At 37.0% G+C, this 26,459-nt stretch overlaps 1 protein-coding gene across 1 annotated transcript; it reads right to left on the bottom strand.

The window, feature by feature from the left end:
* Positions 1 to 467: 467 nt before the first annotated feature.
* Positions 468 to 1,514, bottom strand: LOC145070787 (LOB domain-containing protein 1-like). Its single transcript, XM_079017747.1, has 2 exons — positions 1,149 to 1,514; positions 468 to 1,040 (listed from the first exon to the last, which is right to left on the bottom strand). The coding sequence occupies exons 1-2, from the start codon at positions 1,419 to 1,421 to the stop codon at positions 708 to 710; spliced, it is 606 nt and encodes a 201-aa protein (XP_078873873.1). The 5' UTR covers positions 1,422 to 1,514; the 3' UTR covers positions 468 to 707.
* Between the last annotated feature and the right edge of the window lie 24,945 nt (positions 1,515 to 26,459).

The following is a 26,459-nucleotide window of genomic DNA, read 5'->3' as shown; positions in this document are numbered from 1 at the left end:
AAAAATATAAATTTTGTTCTATAAAAATTCTTAAAGCATGTAAAAATATTGAAATAAGTGTAAAAAAAAGTTTTAAAGAGGTATATTGGTAAAGGAAACTAATTCTGGGACGAAATTATAAAAAAAAAATGATACGTAACAAAATTTATAATATAGAAAAAATTTAATAAAAATTAAAATTTAGATACAAATATAAAATTAAAATATGACCTGTTAATTGTTACATCTCATATAACAGTTAGATATCAAAAAGTAAAAATTTGTTATCTTTTTATAAATATTTTTGATTTTGTTAGGAACTTGAAAAACATTAATTAATAGCGTTAAATGTCAAAGCGTTGTGCATTTTTTTCTTATATGATTTTCTATTAATCTTGAATTATTGATAGGTTAGTTATATTAAGTCAATAGCAATTTGGACAAAAAACAAGCAAATTTTAATTAAACTGGTAAATAATATAAGTTGGTTTTGGTTCAACAACTGCTACACAAACATTTATTCTATTAAACATCAAGAAAATACAACCTCGCTATATTACTTCTATATAGTTTGTCCTAATGTCAACTGCTTTGTAGTTGAAATACTACTATATATATAAGATAATTATAAAATACATTATATATGATTGAGTTTAATAAAGCTTGATAAACTACATTTGATCATCTTTGGTTAACTAGCAAATTTCTCGTGCGAACACAAAAGGTGATCAAGTCCAAAGCGGCTCAAAGCTGCCTAAATTGGCGTTATCGTCGAAAAAACTTGCGTTTTCATAATTAGGTGTTTGTTGATGCTGTGGTGGCGAAACTGGTGGTGGTTGTTGATCCATTTGCATTCGGATTAGTGTCAGAAAATTGGATTGCCGACATTGCAAATTCACCACCTCTGCTTGTGTTTTCGCTAATTCTGCTTGGAGCGCACTTAATTGCTTCTGAAGCTGACAAATTGTTCCTGCACATCCATACACAGGATCTCTAAGCCTTGCATTTGCTTCATACACCATACTGCTAACAGCATCTGCTCTACGAGACTCCGGAAGTTCCTATATCATCATCATCATCATCATCATCATCATCATATATACATGAGTCAATGTCAAATTGTTGTTTTCAAAAGTAATGAGAATATATAATTAAGAAAATCTTTTTACCTGCAATAGCTTGATGATGTTACTAGCTCCGAATACGCGATGTGCAATGGTGAACTTATGGGGGTCAGTGGGTGGGAAGTAGGGTGCCAGCATGCATTTCTCGATGCACCGTCGTCTGAGAATCTTGCAGGCAGCACAAGGGCTGAGCACCACCGGATGTGCCAGAGGAGACGATGGAGGTGAATGGGAGTTTGAGTAATCAGATTCTTCTGTCGGTGTGGAAATGTTCATGGATGTGGCGGCGGCGACAGAGGTTTTCAGGCGGGCCTCCATGAGTTTTCTGCGGTGTAGAGAGAGAAAATGAAAATGTAGAGGGAGATAGAAAAGGGGTTAATGGGGATCGAGGTAGCTTTAATTAGGATTTTGGCAAAAGAGGGAGGCGGGAATATATATAGAGGGGGTTGCATGAGGGTAGAATAGGTATGATCTGGTCTGTCTTCGGGAAACGAGAAAACCGTATTTAAATTAAAAATGAAATTCCATTTTGATCTCTTTCACATGCACAAAAAAAAAAGGTATTACCTTATCATTTTATTTTAGTTTTATGTTGTACTAGTATTTTGACATAAATATTTAATATTATTAATCTCTTGTTTTAAGATGGACAAAATGTATAAAAATATTATATTTTATTATTTACAACCTCTTAAATTTAATATCAAAAATTTTATTTTAATAATATTAAAACCATAATAAAAAACGTTTTCATAAAACCATAAAAGAAAATTAGAGTATATCAATCAATCATTTCAATACATCAGAGTCAAATAAACAAAAGTCGTGATGTGTGTGATGCGATCATCCTGAGTTCTTCCCCTTCGATCCGGAAGTACCTGAAACATAAACAGAAAACCGTAAGCACGAAGTTTAGTTAGTTCCTCAAAATACCTCATACCATACATATGAAACATATAATGGGTCATGCCCAACAACCGTCAGGTCTCCCGCTTGGAACATATATATCAGTAACATGAGATGGGTTCCGCTCTATCACATTCATCAGGCTCCATCTGGGATCGGGCTCCGCCCAACATTCATACAGATACATAAAATACATTCAAGAATCACTAAGATAAATAGCATACAATACACTCATCAGGCCCAACCTGGCATCGGACCTCGCTCGGTATATATATTACATACTGCACATGCAAGAGTCACGCAGACAACTAGCATCCTAATCATAATAAATCATGGGCCGACATTGGTGCCTTCGACCCGCCAAACACAGTTACGAGACTCACCTCAAACTGTTGAAAATTAGATAAATTCTCGGATTGCTGATCTGGAAAGTCTCTGCGCTAATTAATCAAATAAAACTCCAATTAATAATTGGGCTATAAACCGTAACTAGGAATCTATTTCATTTGTCCAACTCCGAGGGTAAAAGACTATTATACTCCTTCCTTACTTTGCCTAATAATCGAGGCCTAATCCAATGGATCCAAAAGCCCAATATGGCCCAAAATCCTAAACGATGACCACAGCCCATTATGGGCCCAAATCTAGGATGGCCCAAAGTCAGAAAGGATAGTAGCCTAACAAGGCCTACAACCCCCAATAGCCTAAAAGCGGCCAAACCGCAAAGCCCAAAGACCAGGCCTGGTATGTTGCGTGTACTAGACATACGCTGCGTGCACTAGGTTGTGTGTTGGATCGGGGACTCGGCAGCGTACGCGTAGTGTACGCTTGCATACGCCCATACACACCCATTAAGCACTTTTTATATTAAGTGCTTAGTTCTTGCAACCGAATGTCTAATCTTCAGATCTAAGCATTGTTGAACGTCTTAATCCATAAAGTCATGAACTTGGAGCCTTTGTATGTCTCAAAGGAACCCAAACCTTACATTTAGCATTATGTTTTCACCAAATGGACCTAAACACATGAATGGTTGATCCACAACCATCCACATGCTAACTTTATGGACTATGGACCTCAGAAACATCAATAGAAGCAACTCCTAACTTTTGGAGTGGAAGAAACCCACCAGATCTCATCATAGGACCAAAAAGGGACTAAAACCTCTTAAAGATTATATCTAAGCATACAAGGAGCAAGTTCCAAGCTTTTTTCCTCAATGAAGCTAGCAATGATGTGTGAAATCTAGATCTACAAGTTCTCCCTTGATCAAGGCTCGTTCTGCCAAGCTCTTCTTCCTCAAATCTCACCAACACATACTAAAAACACATATAAGAGGACCAAATCTGCTCATGAGGGGCTAGGGTTTCAAAATGGGACTCAAAGGGTAATGCAGGCTAACAAATGAGAGGATCAAGGGTCATAATGTTGTTTAAATAGGGTCCAAACCCTAAAATTTAGGGTTTGTGCCCTGGGTGCGTACACCCTATGTACTCCCATATTTCCAAAATGGCAAAATTGCCCCTTAGGGACCAAATTTGCAAAATATTTACACAACAAGGGTCAAAAATGAAAAGTACCTTGAATCGGGTGTTATAGTTTACATATTAAGTTATTTGATGTAATTCTTCAAGTTTTATAATATGTTTATGCTAACAAGTAAAAAACCTCGCACTTCATCGCAATTTGTAAGGTGATCTATTTACATCTTTTTCTCCACCATTTGGTTATCCTATATGTTTGAAACGACAATAGGTGTAGCAGTACATTTCTAAAACCATTAAAGAGCGCGACGAAAAAATTTGGTTAAAATTACATTTTTTTAGGCTTAACCAAGTAAGCTGCTATCTTTTAAGATGAAAAAAAAAATACATCTCTTTGAAGTTTTATATAAAGCCAATTTTAGGTCTAATAAAACTTGATTCTTGGCTAATAAAACACCTGATACTCGATGAGAGGTGTAACACACCAGTCTCTTTGACAGGAGTACCTAAAGCTTATGGTTCGTTCGTGTCATCACACCTCACAGCACTGTATACAGGTCGTACCTGGAACAATATGATTTTATGCGTGGTCAACATTTCTATTCACAATCACACATAGAAGAAATACAAATTACAAATTACAAACTTACAAACCTCTAATCTCTTATGATGAAAGGAATAATTAAAATTGCTAGGTCTAAACGTGAAACATCCCAAAAATACAGTCCAAACATTTTGTTTTGATTATTTATAAAAACCATAGATACCATTTGTCATCTCATAAAAAGAACATAAGTAATGTATCTCAAATCATCATAATAAAATACTGTATCAAAATCATGTGCCAAATATCAGAGTCTAAACATCTCAGGCTGAAACAATAGTATGTGCACTACAATCATCTCGAGCTCTTCCCCTTGCTACTAGAAGTACCTGAAACCAAAACTGAAAACTGTAAGCACGAAACTTAGTGAGTCTCCCCAACTGTCACATGCCATACACATATCACATAAACATAGCTTGGGCCCCGCCCCTGCTATATCGAGTCAGGCTCGACATTAGCTTTCCTAGCATCAGCTTTCCCGGCATCGAGCCCCACCCGTCATCGAACCCTATTCGGCATCGGGCCCCGCCCGACATCGAGCAGATCTCGACATATATATGAGCATATCAACTAATACATAACATAAGCAACTAACACTAACATATAAACATTCTTCGGGCCCCGCCCGACATCGGACCAAAATCCGAAAGCATACTAATATTCCTCGGGAACCACCCCGACATCGGACTGAAGCCCGGAAACATACAAATACAAATACATGCAAGAATCACAAAAACATCAAGCATACACGCATTCCCCAAGACCGCCCCGAGATCGGATCAAAACCCAGAAAAACATGTAAGCTTACATCGGGCCCCGCCCGACATCGAACCGTAGCCTGGAACTACTACTCTCTAAACAGGCCGACCTTGGTGCCTTAGAGACGTTCCTACAGGAGAAAACTCACCTCATATGCTAAACGTGAAATCTCATGTAAGGAATCTCTGACGGCTGCTCCAAAGACTCCTCGACTATTGATTTAACAAAAACACTTAATCAAAACCTGATAATTCTCCTTAGGGTAAAATGACCAGTTTATCCTTGGTCAAAGTCAACCTTCTGGTTGACCCAACTCTTCAAGTTGCTCCATCAACTCGTCAAGTCCTGGAACCTGAAATCGCGATCTAACTCGTCGAGTCTCCCCCCGCCCCCTGACTCGTCGAGTTCCCAGGCTACTCCTAGTCATGATCTATCGAATCACCTCGTCAAGTCCCTTCATCGACTCGTTGAGTTCTACCTTAGGCTAAAACGGGACAAACCAAATCAACTCATTGAGTCCTTTTATGGACTCACCGAGTTCCTCTGTCTGATTGAGCCGTCTCAATGGATTAAACTCCATACTTCATCTACGCACTGGTAATACACTTTTAAGGGTAAACTTTCCAACTTTACCCGCTATTAGTCCTTCTTAATGGGTTTAGCTCAAACACTAACTCTGTAGAACATAGATCTTGGTCTACAAGCCGTAATACTCTAAACTGTGACATCCCCAAATTTCATGGCCATAAAAGACCGATTTGTTTATGCTTTGTTTTAAAATCAGAGTAATCTTTTAAAGAAAACTGTTGCGGAATTTGTTCCCAGAAAACAAGATAAATACTTTATCCAAGCATCTCTGAAGAGATGTATTTTATTCGTTTTAAACATTTAGGATATCCTGGTCAATACTGACACATAAGCATAAACCGAACTTACATTCATCTATACTAATGATATACATCTCTTTAATCTCTCAGTGAAATGTGTCTTTGAATCGATACCTGTGATACAAAAATATTGAGAGGGTCAGGTTTGGAAAATCTGGTGAGTACATATGGATTTCAATCCCGCAATGTTATAACATATATATATAATTTAGAAATCACACAATATAAATCTCTCTCTCTCTCTCTCTCTCTTTTTCTTTCTCTCCCTCTGTGTGTGTGTGTGTGTATGTGTATATGTATATATATATATATATATATATATATATATATATATATATATATATATATATATATATATGAAACCAACTTTTACCCCACCCCTTCAATCATCTCAACGAAACTATCCATACCCCTGGACCTTAAATTTTAACTCTTACTCCCGGATCTAATCCATATTCTCGAGTCCATGATTGTGCCCATTCCATACTCCCGGATAAGGGACAATTTGTCTATGTCTAAATCCATACTCTCGGACTAATGATAGATTCTATGTCCTGTCCATACTCTCGGACTAAGGACAACTAACTATGTCTTAATCCATACTCCCGGATCAATGACAACTGACTAAGTCTTAATCCATACTCCCAGATTAATGACAATTAACTAAGTCCAATCCATACTCTCGGACTAGGGACGAATAACCATGTCTAATCCATGCTTCCGGATCAATAACACATTTCAAAGTTCTATTCTCCGTATATATATCGCTCATACTCATAAAGTGATACTACCCCATAACCATTATAACAAACCTTAAGTTTACTCTTTAACTTGATATTATCATAAACAATCATGTATGTTTTTTAACACATAATTCAGACATCATCAAATAACTCACACAAAACATATATTTAATACATTCAAACAATACTATTATTAAAACCATGTTCATGAAAGGGACTATGCACTCACTTGATAAGACGATTATTGAACAGCACTACGGCTCTTAAAGTAGTATTCTTTGGTGAACCCAGGATATCTTCACACACCGGGCTTCTCGCGGGCAAAGCTTCGGGTCGAAACCCTTTTCTCCTCGAGATCTTCGGGGCTTCGGGACTCGCTTTGAGTGTCGGGATGATATCGGGGCTTCGGGGGTATAACTTTCACGTAAATTAAGAGAATAAGGAGTAAAGGAAAGAAAAGTAGCAAAAAAACCCGAAGGTCTTGCACTCAAGTTATAGGGCTGGGTCTGGCCCCCGAACGCAGCGCGTTCCGGTGCGTCATTGCTTACCGAGCTTCGGAAGTGATGGCTATGCGACTAGAGGGCGACGTGGCCAATCCGAGGCCTAGTAATGAACGCGGGGCGTCCCCCTTCTGATCGCGGGGCGTTCCTCCTTTGGATTTATCCTAAGTACCATTATCTTCTTTATTCCTAAGTACCTTCCCTAAGGATTTATCCTAAGGGTCGTCTCCTACATCATATTTACCTCTCATCTCCTTACATCGCATTTCCTTATATGTTTGTTCCTAAGGACTCTCCCTAAGGATCATCGCCTACATCGCATAGACAATATTAATTCATGGATTACTCCCTCAATACGTGCCCAACAAGGGTTAGCGTATCATCGCATGAATACGTAGTTACAACATTGCCTGAACTCGTAATTTATAGTAAGGGGTTAGGGTATCATCGCATGAATACGTAGTTACAACATCGCCTGAACTCGTAATTCACAGTAAGGGCTTAGAGTATCATCGCATGAATACGTAGTTACAACATTGCCTGGACTCGTAATTCATCACCTACAGGTTATGATCCTGCTGGTGTTTCCACGGGGTTGTCTATAATAGTCTGTGGCCGCCATCTATACTCTGGTAGATGACTACATCTCCAAATTGGCGGACAAGGTTATAGTATCTTTCATCCTACATCACCGATTCATCATCACCTATCTATCCTCACCTAATTATCATCACCTTCCTATTATAACCTATCTCTCATCATTTTATTTCACATCAACTATTTCATATACCCATGTTTTACCCAACACATTTTGTAGATATAAAATACGTATACAGTTTAAAACATGTATAAAAATCTTTCACCCAGCACAGACAACAAGTATTCAGACAGTATACACAGAAAGCACATAATTTATATAAAATACTTCATATCTATGTGTAAGCTAAAAGTAACTATGCACTCACTTGGTAAGGTGGTGACTCGGCACTCGGACAACACTTCGTTACTCTTAAAACAATTTCCTCGACAAAACCTAGTATCAATATCACTAGGGTTTAGTATAAAGTTAACCGCGACTATTTAATAGTCTAACTATTATTATTATTATATAAGCGTTAACACAATACTTTTCACCCACTATATACAGACGAGGCCAGACATGGAACACTGGTGGGCAGTATCATTTTGGCATATAAGCACTTCTTAATCCAGCAACCCAAGAGGCCCTCCAAACCGGAACCCCCGTACCGTGAGTGGTTAAAAAGACATTATAATGACACTTATATAACTCATAATAATAGTCTAAATGCTTATTATAAGTTCCTAATGACTTTACTATATTGAAACATAAGTTATACTAAAGATAGGATAGGTACACCTCACTTACAGCGGGTTTCCTTGGAAACCGGGCTCCACGGGAGCAGAGTTTCTAAGCCGAAAGGCTCTTTTCTTGAGGCTTCAAGAGCCTCAGGGCTTCCTTCGGGTGCTAGGGGGTTTACCTAGACTTTAGAGGGGGTTTGGGGCTTTAGAGAGAGAAACTAGAGAGAGAAAGAAGGGTTTGAAGGTGTGAGGAAGTGAGGGAACCCGACACCTCTATTTATAGGGGTTTTGACTGATGGAATCACCGAGTAGGAGGACCTACTCGCCGAGTTAGGGCATGTGGCAGCCTTCTGGTGGTGCCACGCGTCCAATTCTGGCGGTGCCACGTCACCCCCTATCGCGTAGCAGCCTTCAAACTTAGAAAAATCATAACTCTCTCATACGAGCTCCGTTTTCGACGTTCTTTTTTTCAATGCATAGGTAAAATCAAGATCTACAACTTTCATTTAGAATTTGTCAGTTAATTCTCGACTGATCTCAAATTTAACAGTAGGAGGCGTTTAAACTGTTAAATGACCGCGAAGAATTTGTAACTCCATACGGACTCCGTTTCGTCTATCTTTTTACCGTTGAGTTCCTATTAATGAGATCTTCAACTCTCATTTAGTTCGCATAAGCCAAAAACCGCTCGAACTAAAAATCGAGTTACGGGTCGTGCACTGCTAAGCCAAATCTTAGAAAATTCATAACTTCCTCATACGAAGTCAGATATGGGCGTTCTTTTTTTGTATGTTCTCGGTTTAACATATACTACAACTTTCGTTTAGAAGGCTAAAAGTCGCTCCATCATAAATTTACTATTTACGCTTCCCGGTGTTGTGCCGGTTTTGCCGTAAAATTTCGACGAGCCGTAACTTCTTTGTTATAACTCGAATTTTGGCGTTCTTTATATGTACGGAAACCTTGAGACATATTCTACAACTTGGTTAAGACTATTTATTATAAATAATCTTTTTGCCAAAAATTCATTTTCGACTCTTATTGTCTCTAAATTGACTAGCCCGGATCTGCGGGCGTTACACTCTACAACTCTCGTTTAAAATCCGTAGGCTAATTTTTACTTTATTTTTATTATATTATTTTTAGTAGGCCGGGACAGGAAAACGCCGTTAGAAATTCATAACTTCTTCATCTGACGTCCGTTTTCGTCTGTCTTTTTACCATTGAACTACTATCGACGAGACCTTCGATTCTCGTTTAGATTGTTTCGGCTAGAAACCACTCAATCTCATATTCAAACTTTGGGTTGCATACCGCTAAGTCGAAACTTCGAAAAATCATAACTTCCTCATACGAAGTCAGATTTAGACGTTCTTTTTATGCACACTCTCGGTTTAACGTATTCTATGACTTTCGTTTAGATCACTAAGACTACATATCGCTCTATCGTAAATTCACTATTTACGTCACGCAGTTTCCTACCGGTTCTGTCACGTAACTTCAACAGGTCATAACTTCTTCGTTATAACTTGGATTTCGGCGTTCTTTAAATATCTGGGATCCTTGTCACGACCGCTATAACCTAGTTAAGATTATTCATTCTAAATAATCTTTTATCAAAAAGTCACTTTTGATGCTTATCGTCTCTAAATTGACTAGCTCGGATCTACGAGCGTTACAATTATCTCCCCCTTAGGATGATTACGTCCTGAAATCATCAACGAAAATAGGACTTCAATAATGATCCCATACGTTATCTTTCCATCCTAAGTAATAACCGTAATATATATGTTTCTTCGAACGAGTACCTAACTCTTGGACTTCTTGACCGCTGGTGATGCTCAATCTTTCACCTGCTCCTCGTACTATGTTGGACCTTCAATCGTAACCTTCGAGTTACAAAATAAATCCTTATTGAGGACTCCTTCTTCTTCTTAGGATAAGTACTTTCCTAAATCTATTGTAACAGACCGATGGTTCATGTTCTAATTGATGGGTTTTGGCCATAAGAAAATCCTATGTGTTCGTGCAAACCCTAATTCTTGGATCTAGGTTTCTCTATTGTACATGCAATTCATCCAAGACTTTAAACCCTAGATCTAGCATACAATTAATCATATTAACTTATGAATGGGGCTTAGATCTTATCTTGATTGTTATGTAGCAATAACAATCTCAAATCCTCCTTGTAATGACTTTAGAAAGCTTAGAGTCACAAATGTCACTCCTCTAATGGTTCACAAACACGAAGAGCAAGAGGATGAAGAATAATGAGATAGGAGGCTGCCCAAAACGTGTGGAAACCCTACGGAACAAGTTCACCACGTTTTTGACTCTCAAGGGTCCTTTAAATAGTGAGGCTATTAGGGTTATCTAACAGGGAAACCCTAATTTGGATGCTTAAGCCCTAAGCAACCCATGAACTCCCTCCTTAGAGGCCTAGGATGATTTCTAATGGGTTTCCCCATAGAATTTGTCCACCCCTCTAATATGGAGTCCATTAGCCCAATATTCAACTATCACACAATTGACAGTTCTAGTCCATTAAGTTTAATTAGTGTCTTTTAGCCACAAACTTAATTCTTATTAATTCTTGACTAATATTAATCAAACAATATGATTTCTCCTTTAATATATTATTCTCATAATATATTAATAAATCATAATTAATCCTCTCTCTCCATAATTCATCCTATCAAGTTGCTTTGGTGAAGGCAACCCAAAAGGACCATGCACCATCGAGTCAAGTACATACCAAAATAGTTATGGACTTAGACACTAATCCAACAGTCTCCCACTTGGATAAGTCTAATAACTATTCTGCGTATGACTTCAGATCCTGATCTGTAATCGTAGCTTTCAAAAGCCGCTGTCAACTCTGATCTTATCAGATACGTGTGTCCTTTAGATAAGGGATCATATATTCTTCCATTCTAGATATCGTATAGATATAAGACATGAATTCTAATCATTCTCTCTATACTATTTCCCGACTTCCAATTTATGACGACTAACAACAGACTACAATTGATCACATCAAATTAGTCCCGGCTTGGCCAAGCACTTAGGTGCCATCACTAAATCATCGAGGGGCCCAAAGATATCACGTTTATCCCACTTTGGATAAAAGGAACGGATAAACCTTGACTCAATGCTTGCTTGCACTCACTTACCAAATCACACACAACAATATGTTTTATAACACCAAGTTACTGGTGCATTTACATATTATCAATGTGCAACCGGCTCGCAAGATACAACTCACACATCTCGGTTTCAAGAATATAAGATGTTATCGTCTCACCAATCACTCGTGATGAAATCCATGAAGTGATCCAAGTGAGCGTGGGTTTAATCCAATTCTCAAATCATATTTATAAGCACTCATGAACGTTGCAGCAAACATTTGCTTATGTCTAATACTCTTTAGACAATCCACACACCAATTCACGACAGTCTTCATTCATATCTACTTCCAACATATGAACGACTGTGGCCCGTTCGAATAATTTGACTGTTCTGAACCAATTAAATTATTCAGGAAGTCAAAACATGCAAAGTGAAACACAAGAATAATACTAATCCCATATGGCCTCAAACCTTTGAGTATAAATAAAACACCTTTTATTTATCACCATATCGATTACTCATTATTTGTTGTTTCAGGTAATCAACTTCTTACTTGAATTATTACTACACTTGTCCCATGCTCTTAGCATGCACACAATGTTTACCTACGGTTCTTACTTTGTGAAATAGATCAAATAAACACATTTCCAATCATACTCATTTCACAACTCCTAATCCTTTTCACAAGTGAAAGAATATTAAATTCTTGCCACTTATAGAATATGCTAGATTCTAACATTTTATGCAATGATCATTTCGCAACGTCATAGCACAAAAGTCACAATGACTATTGCCAATGAGATTACAAAGTCCTGTATTTGAGATTGTTACAATACAATTCTATGGACGTGATGTCTCTCACTCAAAGTACATTCCTTTGAACATCCTTTTGCATAAAATTTTTTAATCTAGACATAGACTCTCAATATCCAACTCCCAATATGGAACCATTTCCATATTTGCCATATGACAACTCATTCTTAATAAAATCTTTTCTATTCATAATAATGTCGATATGGTCCATCCAATACCATACTTCCAACTACTCATAAGCGACCAATCCTCAGTGAGCTTTGGATCGTCCTTAGATAGTTGTTTAATTATCTTAGTCAAAACCGATTCTTGTCCTTTTTCCCTCTTAATGCGCTAGACATTTGGAAAATTTTAGAATGGTCAAATATTATAGCATTTGCAATCGATCCTTTACCCGAAGCGTATAGGACCCGATGCATAATGTCTTACATAAAGATCTGATACTTTATCAATCTTTTGTCATAATATTTTATGTGTCACCTTCTCACAATTCGAACTATGAAGAGGGATGCCATAATCATAATCGAAATTTGAGAAAGCACTATGTATCCTTGACTAAATTTATTAACATTCCACAACCTAAGCCTTTAGATTTGAAATGAAGCATAATATTATCTCCCTTAATTATAGCAAAACAACTTTTTAACCCTTACGACTTTGCAAAGTATAACTCTTGTTTTCTATAATTAATATTGCCAACTTGCAATACTTGCCTTAATAATCATACCAGCACAACATTTATGCTCCCACTATCATGATGATTATTATCACATAAGTATAACACTTATGCTCCCACTAGCTTTGACATGTATTCAGAAACCAGCTTAACTTCCAGAAAAACAATACCTATTGAATTTCTTAAGTTCATATTTCTAATACCTAATTCTTTGATAATCCTTTATCTAAGCTTATACACCTTTGCCTTAGATAGCTCATATGTGTGTCTAAACAATTAAGACTAATTTCCAAACCTCACAATTCGAATCATGGAAAGGGATACCGTAACCATAATCGAATTCGAGAATCCAATTTTCACAATCACTATCTTCTTAAAATCTCTTTCAGTTAAAGCATTTCCTCACAGTCATTTTCATGAAGGAGGGAATCTTATGACACTTAGATTTTAATGGTGTATTTGTTCCTATCCATGTGAATTTTTCAAAACCAAAGTTTGCGACAAATCCAAACTCATATGGACCGAACTTTCTCAATCTTGATTTCTTGCCTTATGGTAACACCAGTGCCCACCAGGTCTTCCAAGTAGTTAAACAACTCACCCTTTCCTATCAATGTACTTTTCATTGATCAAGGTGCTTGCCTTTTATGCGTTCAAATGAGAACTCATAGAACTCACATGCATAATTAACTCGATTGGAACGACACAGAAACAAGATAGTGTCAACACGATAGGTTGTAAACCTCAAGTCGTGCGCTAGTGATGTTCGATAAGGTTTATTTTTGATTTGTTCTTGAAACCTTTCAAGACCATTAAGACTCCCACTGACTCCTTGACATATAGGATTCTCTTGTCAATAAACATTTCTTGACAAACAAATATTCAAGAGTTAGTGTAGCTTTTATCAAGACAAAACACTTCACAAATTGGTCCTCGTTGGTCTTTGTCTAATCTAAGACATCACAACTTACCAATTTCAAATGTGCAAGAATAAGAAAACCTTTTTCCAAATTCTACATTTGATGAATGTTATAAGCCTTCTTAAGACTTGTCACTCAATGTCACAATCTTAACTCTGAGACTTGTTTTGGAACGTAGTATGATTGACATCTTGATTTAACCATTTCTTCAATTCTTGATTCCTCTTCTCAGACATACAAATATACTAAGACTCACTTAGAGGATCAATTGAGATATGGTTCATAATCATTAAGACCTATCATAAAACATAATAAAATGCACTCTCCCTTCTTCTTAGAATAGAGAAACTTTTATCTTTCTGCCTACTTGATTCTTCTTATTCGTTCTGCTATTGATTTAAACATTTTCAATCAATTCAGAATTACACTTAATCTTATAAGTATAATCATATTTACTAAACCTTTAGTAAATCATGACGAATATCTTTGTTACTCTTGTGGTGGACTTGATCAACACACAACTTTGTGTATTCGATCTCCTAGTCCTTCACTTGACACTTTGTCAACGAATTAGTATAATTTCCAAATATGAAATTTCTCATTCATCGTGCAACCAAGTTGCAGATTCCAAATTTCTGTCCAATTGAAACTTGGGCGATGAGAAACTCTCCCTATTTGGTAAATTCTCGACATTTCCACAAATAACATAATTAAGAAACAATCCATTATTGCTAATAATAGAAACATTCAAACATCAATTTTTCATATACGTCATAGCAAGGATAAATAAATAATATAAAATCAAAATTTATTTTATTGCGGAAAAATTTGTCCTTACAATGCAATTCATTTAAAAACTATGCTAATACATATTTCTTAGCAATCTTATTCTAACTCTAAGTAGTAGCTTAAGAATCTAATCTTCAAGTAATGCGATCGAAATCCATTTCTTTACGGTTAGATTCTGCTCACTTCTTCCCTTAAGCTTCCTCTCTTTTCTTCGATCCTACAAAACATCAATTGTAATCTTATCACATTATGTATTAAGAATGTAGAATAGGAACTTAAAAGAGTTATTTAATGGATTTTACCTAAAGTAGAGACATACATTTTGACTCTCCCATCTCTTAGATCTCTTAGGTAAATAGGGCAGCTTCGTCTCCAATGCCCCTTCTCTTGGCAATAAAAGCAAATTGACTCTTTTAGAACAGCACATGGAACTACTTCAGACATTGCCTTTCTCTTATGATCAAACTTTTTGATCATGGCATGCCTTTCATTGCCATTTCCTATATCCATAGAGGTCTGGAAGGCAGATTCACCAATCAACTTTGCTTTTCCATTGCGCCTAACCATTGCTGATTCAACAACAATAAGCATATAGGTGAGATCTATAAGGGTCACGTCGCAGTTCATCATACTCTCTTACGAACTCACTATACGAGTTAGGAAGTGACTGAAGAACCTAGTCAACAGCCAGCTCCTCACAGACAACGGATCCCAACATTCTTAACCTATCAATGTGTGACTTCATCTCTAGGGCGTGTGCACACACCAGCTTTCCTTCTTTATGTTTACTTGCCAAAAGGGATTTAGTGAGCTTGAACTTTTCAAGCCTTCGAACTTGTGGGTTAGAGAGAATAATTGGAGGAGGTGGAGGAAGTGAAGCATGATCTCTTATTCCTTGATCGAATCGTGGAATATCATCTTCATGTGGAAAGCTTGTTCCACGAGATTTGGGAATACCATAGTTGTCATACTTTGACATCTACAAAATGAGAGAAAACACATTCAAGTTAGTTGATTGATTGAGTCCTTAATAAATCACCCAAATGAGATATTAAGGCTAGGACCCAACACAATACGCTACAACCTAGAAAAGGGATGTTGTAATCTAGTTGCAGAATATTTGAAGGTAAGTGAATGACGATTCACTAATTTTCCACCATGAAAAATGAAAAACAAATTAACTTTTAAATGCTTTGAAAACTCCTAGATCCTTTGAGATTCATTGAACTTTTCAATGGCATGTTTAGATCTCGATATGCCGCTCTAGTTTGTGACTGGGATACCGAGGATCACAAAGCGGGTGTGAATAACCATGCAAACTTACATGGTGCCCCCACATGTTATAGTCACCTATTCGATGTGTTGATTAACCACACACGCTCCACCGAACTATGACAAACATTGAGTCACCCTTTGCTACCTTTTCTTAGAACCATTTAGTGTGCCGGTTAACCACACACGCTCCATTAACGTCTTCGCAAGGGTACAAAGTGTAATTTCATGGAATTGCATCAATTCACTTTTGCCTAAAGTAACTAAGATTGGGAATTTCTAAAACATTTAGTTACTTTTTTACTTCATTATACTTATAATAGAAGGTTCTGTCCTATCCTACCCGTTCGGCTAACGACCCTCCACTAGTCAAGAATGCGGTGGGTAAGAGTGGATACTCATTCAATCGCCATTTTATAGGCAATTTCCTTAAACACCCCTTATAAACCAGATTCGTGAATGAGGCCTACTAACGGTAAGACTGACTTTTACTCATACATATATATAATGTTAGACTTTTAATGTTATATATAGTATAGGGTGTATTTTACATTTTTAAAATACTAGGTGATCAAATTTAACAATTATACTTTTAATTCGATTAAATTGTGAACCAAAACTTTATGGATTTATTAAACCTCCTTTAATTATCCACTTTAATTAATTAATAAAACCATAAGGGTGTGATTTGAACTTTTCAAAACAATATTAGGGTTTTAGAATTTAACATTTCTAAATTAAACTTTTAATCAACTTTTAAATTCCAAAAACTTGAGGGCAAGTTTTGAAACATTTCAAAACATTAGGGTTTCAACTATTTAAATTTCAAAACCAAAACTTTTAAGTTCAAATTTAAACTATAAAACCTAAAGGGGAAAAATTGAAACTTTTTCACAAATAATTCAAATCTAAATTACAAATAATCAAACTTTATCTAATAAAACAAATGATTGTCTAAATTTTCACAATTATCTTCTATTTTGGTAAAGATAATCACCAAATATTGATAAAATTCGGATTTTATAACAAAAACACGTTTATGGTAATTATCCAAAGCCAAAATAGGAAGAAAATCGCGAATATGAGCTGTCAGACGCTTTGACTCGTTGAGTACAACTGACTCGGCGAGTCAAACACTCAGAAGCAAAATTTTTTGATTTTCAGTGCTGATTTCGATCAAATATGCGTCAATACAATAGAAACCAATCAAGGCTCTGATACCACTGATGGGTTTTGGCCATAAGAACATCCTATGTGTTCATGCAAACCCTAATTCTTGGATCTAGGTTTCTCTATTGTACATGCAATTCATCCAAGACTTTAAACCCTAGATCTAGCATACAATTAATCATATTAACTTATGAATGGGGTTTAGATCTTACCTTGATTGTTATGTAGCAATAACAATCTCAAATCCTCCTTGTAATGACTTTAGAAAGCTTAGAGTCACAAATCTCACTCCTCTAATGGTTCACAAACACCAAGAGCAAGAGGATGAAGAATAATGAGATAGGAGGCTGCCCAAAACATGTGGAAACCCTAAGGAACAAGTTCACCACGTTTTTGAGTCTCCAGGGTCCTTTAAATAGTGAGGCTATTAGGGTTATCTAACAGGGAACCCCTAATTTGGATGCTTAAGCCCTAAGCAACCCATGGACTCCCTCCTTAGAGGCCTAGGATGATTTCTAATGGGTTTCCCCATAGAATTTGTCCACCCCTCTAATATGGAGTCCATTAGCCCAATATTCAACTATCACACAATTGACAGTTCTAGTCCCTTAAGTTTAATTAGTGTCTTTTAGCCACAAACTTAATTCTTATTAATTCTTGACTAATATTAATCAAACAATATGATTTCTCCTTTAATATATTATTCTCATAATATATTAATAAATCATAATTAATCCTCTCTCTCCATAATTCATCCTATCAAGTTGCTTTGGTGAAGGCAGCCCAAAAGGACCATGCACCATCGGGTCAAGTACATACCAAAATAGTTATGGACTTAGACACTAATCCAACACTAATGACCTCTCATCGTATGATGCAACGATTAGAATCAAGTCTCTTAGAGTCAAATTCCACAATGGAATATACCTTCCTTCATATTCTAATGTGATATAATCACATTTTTAGCATGTAACATTTCTAGCTACTAACTTCTTTAACTACGAGCGCGATTATATTGATCGCTTTGATTTCAATCTTCCGACTTAAGTCAGATGCTACATCGCACTTGGTTCTTCGAACCACGTTACAAACTCATCGTATTCGGACTCAATTTCATATGACCACTAGGGTCAGAATATCAATCATATTTTTAGTCATTACCGAAACAATGATAATGACATACCTGAACAAAACGGAATCAATTACTAGAGTCTTGGTAACCTTGTGACTTTCCTCGATCCAAGTGCGAGTCCTATGCTTCCGGTAGTATAGGCCTCTACTACCATTCACACCTACTCATACTCGTCGCAAGTATTGTCCCCCAGTCAATCCAATTCACCACACAAGAAAATCACACAATCATCTAACACACCAGATAACAAAACTAGGGTTTATATTATTTCTTGAAATGATTACATAGAGGTTCAAGTTCACCCTATACTATGCCTCTAATAGGCTACACTTCTTAATACTAGGTATATCTTGATATGAAGTCTTTATCCTTGATTCCCCGCATTGTCATTTGCTTCGTCAAGGATCATTTGAAATGCTCTTGTCTTTTGCTGTGGCGGCAGATTCGACCTTGTTGCCTCTTCTCTTCTTGGGCAGTTTTGCATGAAGTGTCCTTCTTCACCACACTTAAAGCAGGCTTCTCTTTTGGTTGTGCATTCACTGGCGTAATGACCAGTCTTCCCGCATTTGAAGCAGGTCATCTCTTTAGAGCATCTCCCAATGTGTTTCCTCTTACACTTATCACACCATTGTGCTCTTTGTTCGTACTCCTTCGAATCATACTTTGAGAATTTTCTCTTCTCATCGGACCTTGAGGATCCTTCAATCTTTCTTTTCTCACCCACTTCAGTCCTCTCCAGATTCTTTTCCCTTATTTGGTTCTCGAAGTTCTTAGCAACCCAGATGGCGGCTTTCAAAGTGGTTGCTTGATTGCCCATCGGACCAAATTCCACTGGTAATCCACGGGCAAACTTGTTAACCTTTGAGAGTTCAGTTGGAACTAGATAAGGAACAAGCTTATTCTTCTCCGTAAAACTAATAGCGTACTCGGTGACGCTCAATCTTCCCTTCTTCAGATTCTGGAACTCATTGTTGATTTCCAGAAGATCCTACTCAGAGCAGTATTGCATTTTCAATTGCACTACAAAATCTTCCTAAGACATCTTACCAGCTTCTCCCTTGGGCATCGAACCAGCTAGTAGCTTCCACCAGCTCAGCACTCCATACTTTAACAGGGGTATCACGAGAGCGGTTTTCTGTCTGTTGCTACACTCGCAATTCTCAAACATTGTCTCCATCTCGGAGATCCAATCCATAACTTCCACTGGTGGCGGGCTTTCAGATAGACACGGCGGTTTGGATGCCATGAAATCCTTGTACTTGCATCCGTGTCCGTCATTTCCTCCATCCTGATTGTTTCGTCTATCTATCAGTGGGTTGGCTTGACCAACGGTCCCACTATAGTTCCCTCCTTTTGACTGCCCATCATTCATCTCAGGCTGTTGAATTGGTATTGAGGGTTCACTCCTGTTATTCAGCAACAATTGTCTCATTTACTCCCTTTGTTCAACCATCATGGCCTGGATCATGGCTCACAGTCCAGCCATTGTGATTGGTTTAGGTGCTTCTGCTACAACAGCCACTCGCTCAACCACAAGTGGTTGATTCCTGTTTTCGTTTGTGTTTCCAACTCCGCTTCTTGTTCTTGCCATTTTTGATCTATACACCGAATAAGGTGAATTTAGATCCTCATTCACGATAGATATTCAAATCATCCTTATCACTCCAAAACGTTTACATGCTAGTTCTAATATCGTAGTCGTACGCTTAGAATCCTAAGCACATAAGGTTTCCAGATCCGGACGACAACAAACCATAGATCCGTACAGACAATTTCATATATGGCAAACATATAGCATTTAGCACATAAAAGCATTTTAGGCGTCTTTCCTAAAATAAAATAGTGCTCGTTTCTAAAATATGGTAGACACTCATCTCACAATCATCACTTAGCATTCTAAGTTTAAGTCTAGAAATCCTAAAAATTCCTAGTTCGCTTAAACTAATGCTCTGATACCAACTATGACATCCCCAAATTTGACGGCCAGAAAAGACCGATTTGTTTATGCTTTGTTTTAAAATCAGATTAATTTTTTAAAGAAAACTGTTGTGGAATTTGTTCCCAGAAAACAAGATAAATACTTTATCCAAGCAACTCTGAAGAGATGTATTTTATTCGTTTTAAACATTTAGGATATCCTGGTCAATACAGACACATAAGCATAAACTGAACTTACATTCATCTAAACTAATGATATACATCTCTATAATTTCTCAGTGTAATGTGTCTTTGAATCGATACCTGTGACACAAAAATATTGAGAGGGTCAGGTTTGGAAAACTGGTGAGTACATAGAGATTTCAATCCCACAATGTTATACCATATATGTAATTTAGAATTCACACAATATAAAATTTTTGTAAGTCCCTAATTTGTCTGTGTATCAATCAGATCCATTTGATGGTGCAGAATCCCAATCAAACGGATGATGTCAGGTCAAATAGAAGATAAGGAGAAGAAGAATAATATGAATCTTCGTATGAATTGATTAGAATTAAAGTTCCAGATACAAAAGATTCACACACACAAAATGCTCTCTAGTTTCTCTCTTCTCTCGTTCATCAACCTCTAGGTTCATCAATCTGTTCCTCACACCCTAACACCTATATTTATACTTGGGAGTATGGGCTAACTGAACTTGGGCCGTAAATGGGTTTACGGCCGTAAATGGGTTTACGACCGTAAACATGACCTTAAACTCCAAAAATATTACAGAAAAGTACATTTGCCCAGAAAAGCAAAGTATAAACCATATTTTGACCCAACAATCTCCCCCTTGGTTTATAGCTTTCTTTTCTTAATGACCCAACAAGCTCCCCCTAAAAAGTAGCCGACTCTTCTTGTCAATCTTCAATGGGAGCTTGGCTTCAGCTTTAACCTTCGATTTCTTCACAGCATCAGGATGAACATATGAATCTTCAATTAATGACTTCATCTTGAGCACTTGAGGTTTTCTTCAGAATTTGGCATTGAATGCACATTGGGTGAGGAGGCTTGACGTATTGATTCTTAAAAGATGGCACTTTTAGCTTGAGAATCTTCAGAGAGAACATCAGAGAGAACAAATCTTCTGGATCACTTCAGCAGGTTTAAGATAGCAGCTGACTGATTGAGGAGGCTTCAATGCAATCCGTCACGTAATCTTCAATTTCAGCTTCAGCTTGCTTCTGGGGTTGAAAGATTGAATTTGAAAGAATAATCTTCATTTCTTGCTCCTTCGAATGAGAATTCTTCGATTCTCATGGACGAAACTTTTGGCTCAGAAATCTTCAACACAAACTCCATGAGTTTCATCTTTACCTGAAATCACTTTTCAAGACAAAACTAAACTAAAAGAAAACTTAGCACACAAATTAAAACAAAAACAAAAATATTTTTGGATTTTTCATATTTTCTGAAAAAGAAATAAAAGAGAAATAACACTATTTTTTAACTTTTAATTTTCTAATTTTTTTATTTCTTCCCCTAATATTTAAATTAGAAGAACATTATGAACAAACTTAACAAAAACCAAATGATATCTAACTTTAAGAGTGATTTTGGATCAAAGTTGTTGGACAGCCTTATTCCACTTGTCGGTACCCTTATCTTCACATCTTCGTCTGATCGATCGCCGGTATTGTGGTCCACTTAAACACGAAAAATTTGTGACGGTTTTGGAAAATTTACCAATGACATGATACATGCATATATCTAATTGTAACTTTATCATCATGATTGGTCCTAATTTTTAAATAAATTTTTCTTATGACCATTTAACTGACTACAACCAGGGATATTGTTGTCCACCTAAATCGAGCAGCGAGATCTACAGACAATCTGTATATGTTCAATTTTAAGTGTACTAGAATGTGTTTCCCGCTTCCTGATATGCCCCAGCCATCAAGAACTTCTAGAGTACTCCTTACACCGGGTGAGAAGACAACCATTCAGAGAGAGGATAGATTCATAATTCTATTACTTATTGTTTCAGAGGGGTTGAGAAGTAGAAGGTTGCATATGCTGTGTACCAGGTCGGATTAGAGGTCACGCAAAGGAGACAGCATATGGATAACAAATGAGAGGAATTTCATATATATAGCCTGCAGAGAAATAGAGTTGCATATGTTGTGTACCAGGTCGGATTGGAAGTCACGCAAAGGAGACAACATATGACTAACAGACAGAAAGAAAGAAAATGATATTCTACAGACCTAATTTATCGGAATTTACCATTCGCCCCATCCAACCGGAATTAAGGACAGAATCTGCACATCGAGGAAAAGTCAATCCACAGTTCTAGATACAGGTTATTTAATGTGACCGGTAGATTCCCATGTATATCTCCCTGCTCAACCTATCCGAGCATCGTGAAATTAGGTTAAACGGATCTAAATAGGTCAAAGTTTGTCAAGTCCTTAAATTCATTAGGTTCAACTCTCCCTAGTCAAGTCCATTTAAAATCTTTCGTGCCTACCAGCGCATCGAGCACAGAGCGTAGACGATTCAACTTAGGTACATTACGCCGATTTAGATTGCCAGTTATCACTTGCTAATTTCATTTCCCAAAACATCTCCTGCAAGCACATTCCATTAACACCACAGTTTTGATTTTCTGATTTTCTAATGTTTTTGGATTTTTTTAAATTAAATTTTTTCTAATTTTTGTTTTGTTTTTATTTCTCCCCCTAAATTTGTGCATAGGAGAGAAACGAAAGTAAATGCGCAAATTTAAACTATCCTAAAACAAAAATTAGTCATTAAAGCGAATCAGCTTAAGAAAAATTCAGGAGTATAGAGAAGAAAATTCAAACCGTAAGTCACCGATTGAATTTGCATCCAGAAGATCTAAGAACAGCACGCGTAATCTTAGAACAGATCCAAAAATTCTTCACATCGTTAAGCACTAACCCCATGAGTGATCCTTCCTTTCTTCCCTTCCCGCAAAGGACACATACTCTCAAAGAAAATTCCAAGTGTTGTATAGTTGAGAGATGCCTCCTATCATATGCCAGGAGCAGCCACTACCAACAAACCGAAGTCTGATGATATGCCTCCATAGCTGCTCCAGCACAGAGCGGGATCAATTGGTCTTTGGAACCCAGTCCATTTTGAAACTGGGTCGACCTTTGTCATCAACGCAAGGCACTTTCTCCAATGACATGTCCTGTTTATCACAAACAGAAGATATAGAAATATTAGAATTGTTAGAAGATTTGGGAGATTGAGCCTTCGGAACCCATTTGTAGTTGGTTTTAACCCATTTCTTTTTCGATCTGATGGGTGGCTCAGTGCTTGGTTTTGATCTTGATGTCGGCCGTTGAGATGACTTTGACCTAATCGGTCTTTGTTTCACTGGAGCATCTCTTGGATTGGGCTTGTTGGCCGACACTCCCTTCTTGCCTTTGGGATTCAGATTCTCGGCCTTCTGCGCGTTCCAGTCAACATTGTTTGAACGTGACCTTGAGGGGTTTCTTTTGAAGTACCTCCCTCTTGGCGCGTTCTTCCATCCTTGTGCATAGTAGGGAACATATGCGTGATTTGGACAATTTCTAGCAATATGTCCAGGTGTTCCACAATGAAAACAAGTATTTTTCTTCACTGGGAAATTGTTTCTTCCTGCCCCCGGTGGCGTATCCTTGCCTTGTCTCTTGCTTTTCCCACACGTACAGTTGCAACAGGCACTCTGTTTAGCTTGAAATGGTGGCCTGTATTTACCAATGGCAGGTTGATTAGAGGCAACAGATTCAGAGTTCAAGGGGTCGCTTGTTTGTTCAGAAGAACTCTTCTTGTTCTCATCCTCTGTTACTTTGCCTGCACAAGACGTAGCAACATTAGTATCTTCAATATTAATAATTCCTCCTGACACAAATGCAGTTCGTTTGCCATATTTAAGATGTACCTCCCTGCCAATTTCTTCTAGTGTCATAGGGATGGATGTGTAGTTATGATTGAAAGGTGGAGGAACACTATCATACCCTAGAGCCTTGTTTTAATTACCTTTAAATTTTAATTGGGTTTCAAACAAGGACTCGACTGTCTGACTTGACGCAGTATAATTTTTAAAACTAACGTCTGTTTTTGCACACTTAATTTTTAAAGCGTCAAGTTCTTCAGTCACAGCAGCAAGTTGTCTCTTAATATAGTCATAATTTTCACACTTGTTGCTATACTCTTCCTGAAGTTTCCTAAAGTCCTTGGTTTTTGCTTCTAATTCAGCCTTTAGGGGCTTTTGTCCTTTCCTGAGTTGATATCCTTCATATCTCAGGTCCTCAACTTCTCTTTTAAAGAAATCAATTTGTTCCCGAAGAAATTTAATCGTAGCTTCACAAGCTGGAGTACATGTAACTTTAGTAACCGGAATGTTTTCAGAACTCATTGTTTTTCTACACTTCAAGGCATCAAGTTCTTCAATTACATCAGCAAGACTAAGATGATTGAGATTTTTTTTCTTCTTGATGATAGCCACGTCCATATCCCACGATTTCGGAAGTGAATTCAATAGCTTTTTGTTTATCTCAGATTTAGACAAGAAGATCCCAGCTATATTCATCTCAGTAGTGAGTGTGGTAAATCGCTGCAACTGAGTATCGAGGGTTTCTCTAGGGATATAATAAAAAATGTTGAAATTTTGTCTTAACATATCCTAACGACTATCTTTCATGTTTTCAACTCCCTTATAGACCTTAAAATCAATTAAAAAAACACAACTAGAAGCTAAAATAAAACTTAAATGACAAATTAAAATAAAAAAATTCCCTTTGATGATAAACCTCAAAAGTCAACCTTAAAAGTCAAATTTAAAAAGTTAAACTCAAAAGTCAAAATTGAAAAGTCAAACCGAAAAGCTAAATTTGAAAATTTAAACGTTAAACGAAAAAGTCAAAGTTTAAAGTCAAAGGTCAAACCTGAAAGTCAAAGTTAAAATTTTAAATAAAAGTCAAAATTTAAAAACTAATTTTTTTTAATATTTTATTTTATTTTTTTTATATATAATTTTTTTATTATTGGAAATGAGGTTTTACAAATAAAAGAAATTGATTTTGGGGGTTAAAAGTGATAATTTTTGAAATTTAGATGCGAAAACGAGAGGTTTTGAATGGAAAAACGGAAGGAAAGAAGCATGTGCCAATGTAGATCAACTGGTAAGGCGTTTGTCTTCTATGGAGGAGACCCGGGTTTGAATCCCTGCACCCCCGCCCCTTTCCGATTTTTTATGAAGGTGCTGATGCGAGCTGCTGCTTAGGCGGCCACTGAGCCGAGCCGCAAATTCCGAGCCGTATACTCCCAACCGAGCCACAAACCTCCGGCGACCGTGAACTGTTTCCGGCAGTAAGCTCCGGCCGTAAACCCTTCAAAAATTACGTGAAAAACAACGTTTTTCACCTCTTTTTGCTCCAAAACTCGATCAAAAACCCGTTTTTATGAAAAACGTGAAGAACAAACCCCCCTTATTTTTCAGATATCTATCCAAAAATGCAAGAATATTTCGAAGATAAGATCAAATTATGCCCCAAATCTGACAAAATTGACTGATACAACTTGGCTCTGATACCAATTGTAAGTCCCTAATTTGTCTGTGTATCAATCAGATCCGTTTGATGGTGCGGAATCCCAATCAAACGGATGATTTCAGATCAAATAGAAGAGAAGGAGAAGAAGAATAATATGAATCTTCGTATCAATTGATTAGAATTAAAGTTCCAGATACAAAAGATTCACACACACAAAATGCTCTCTAGTTTCTCTCTTCTCTCGTTCATCAACCTCTAGGGTTCATCAATTTGTTCCTCACACCCTAACACCAATATTTATACTTGGGAGTATGGGCTAACTGAACTTGGGCCGTAAATGTGTTTACGGCCATAAAGTCAACCGTAAACTCCAAAAATATTACAGAAAAATACATTTGCCCAGAAAAGCAAAGTATAAACCATATTTTGACCCAACAATTTCTCTCTCTCTTTCTCTCTCTCTCTCTCTCTCTATATATATATATATATATATATATATATATATATATATATATATATAGATAACCAACTTTTACCTCACCCCGTCAATCCTCTCAACGAAACTATCCATACCCCTGGACCTTAAATTTTAACTCTTACTCCCAGATCTAATCCATATTCTCGAGTCCATGATTGTGCCCATTCCGTACTCCCGGATAAGGGACAATTGGTCTATGACTAAATCCATACTCCCTGACTAATGACAGATTCTATGTCCTGTCCATACTCCCGGACTAAGGACAACTGACTATGTCTTAA

This window comes from Lactuca serriola, chromosome 8 (assembly GCF_051521515.1).
Source record: "Lactuca serriola cultivar US96UC23 chromosome 8, Lser_US96UC23_V15, whole genome shotgun sequence".
Lineage (NCBI taxonomy): Eukaryota > Viridiplantae > Streptophyta > Magnoliopsida > Asterales > Asteraceae > Lactuca > Lactuca serriola.
The sequence above is the reverse complement of the archived record's forward strand: the minus strand, read 5'-3'. Positions and strand labels throughout refer to the sequence as shown.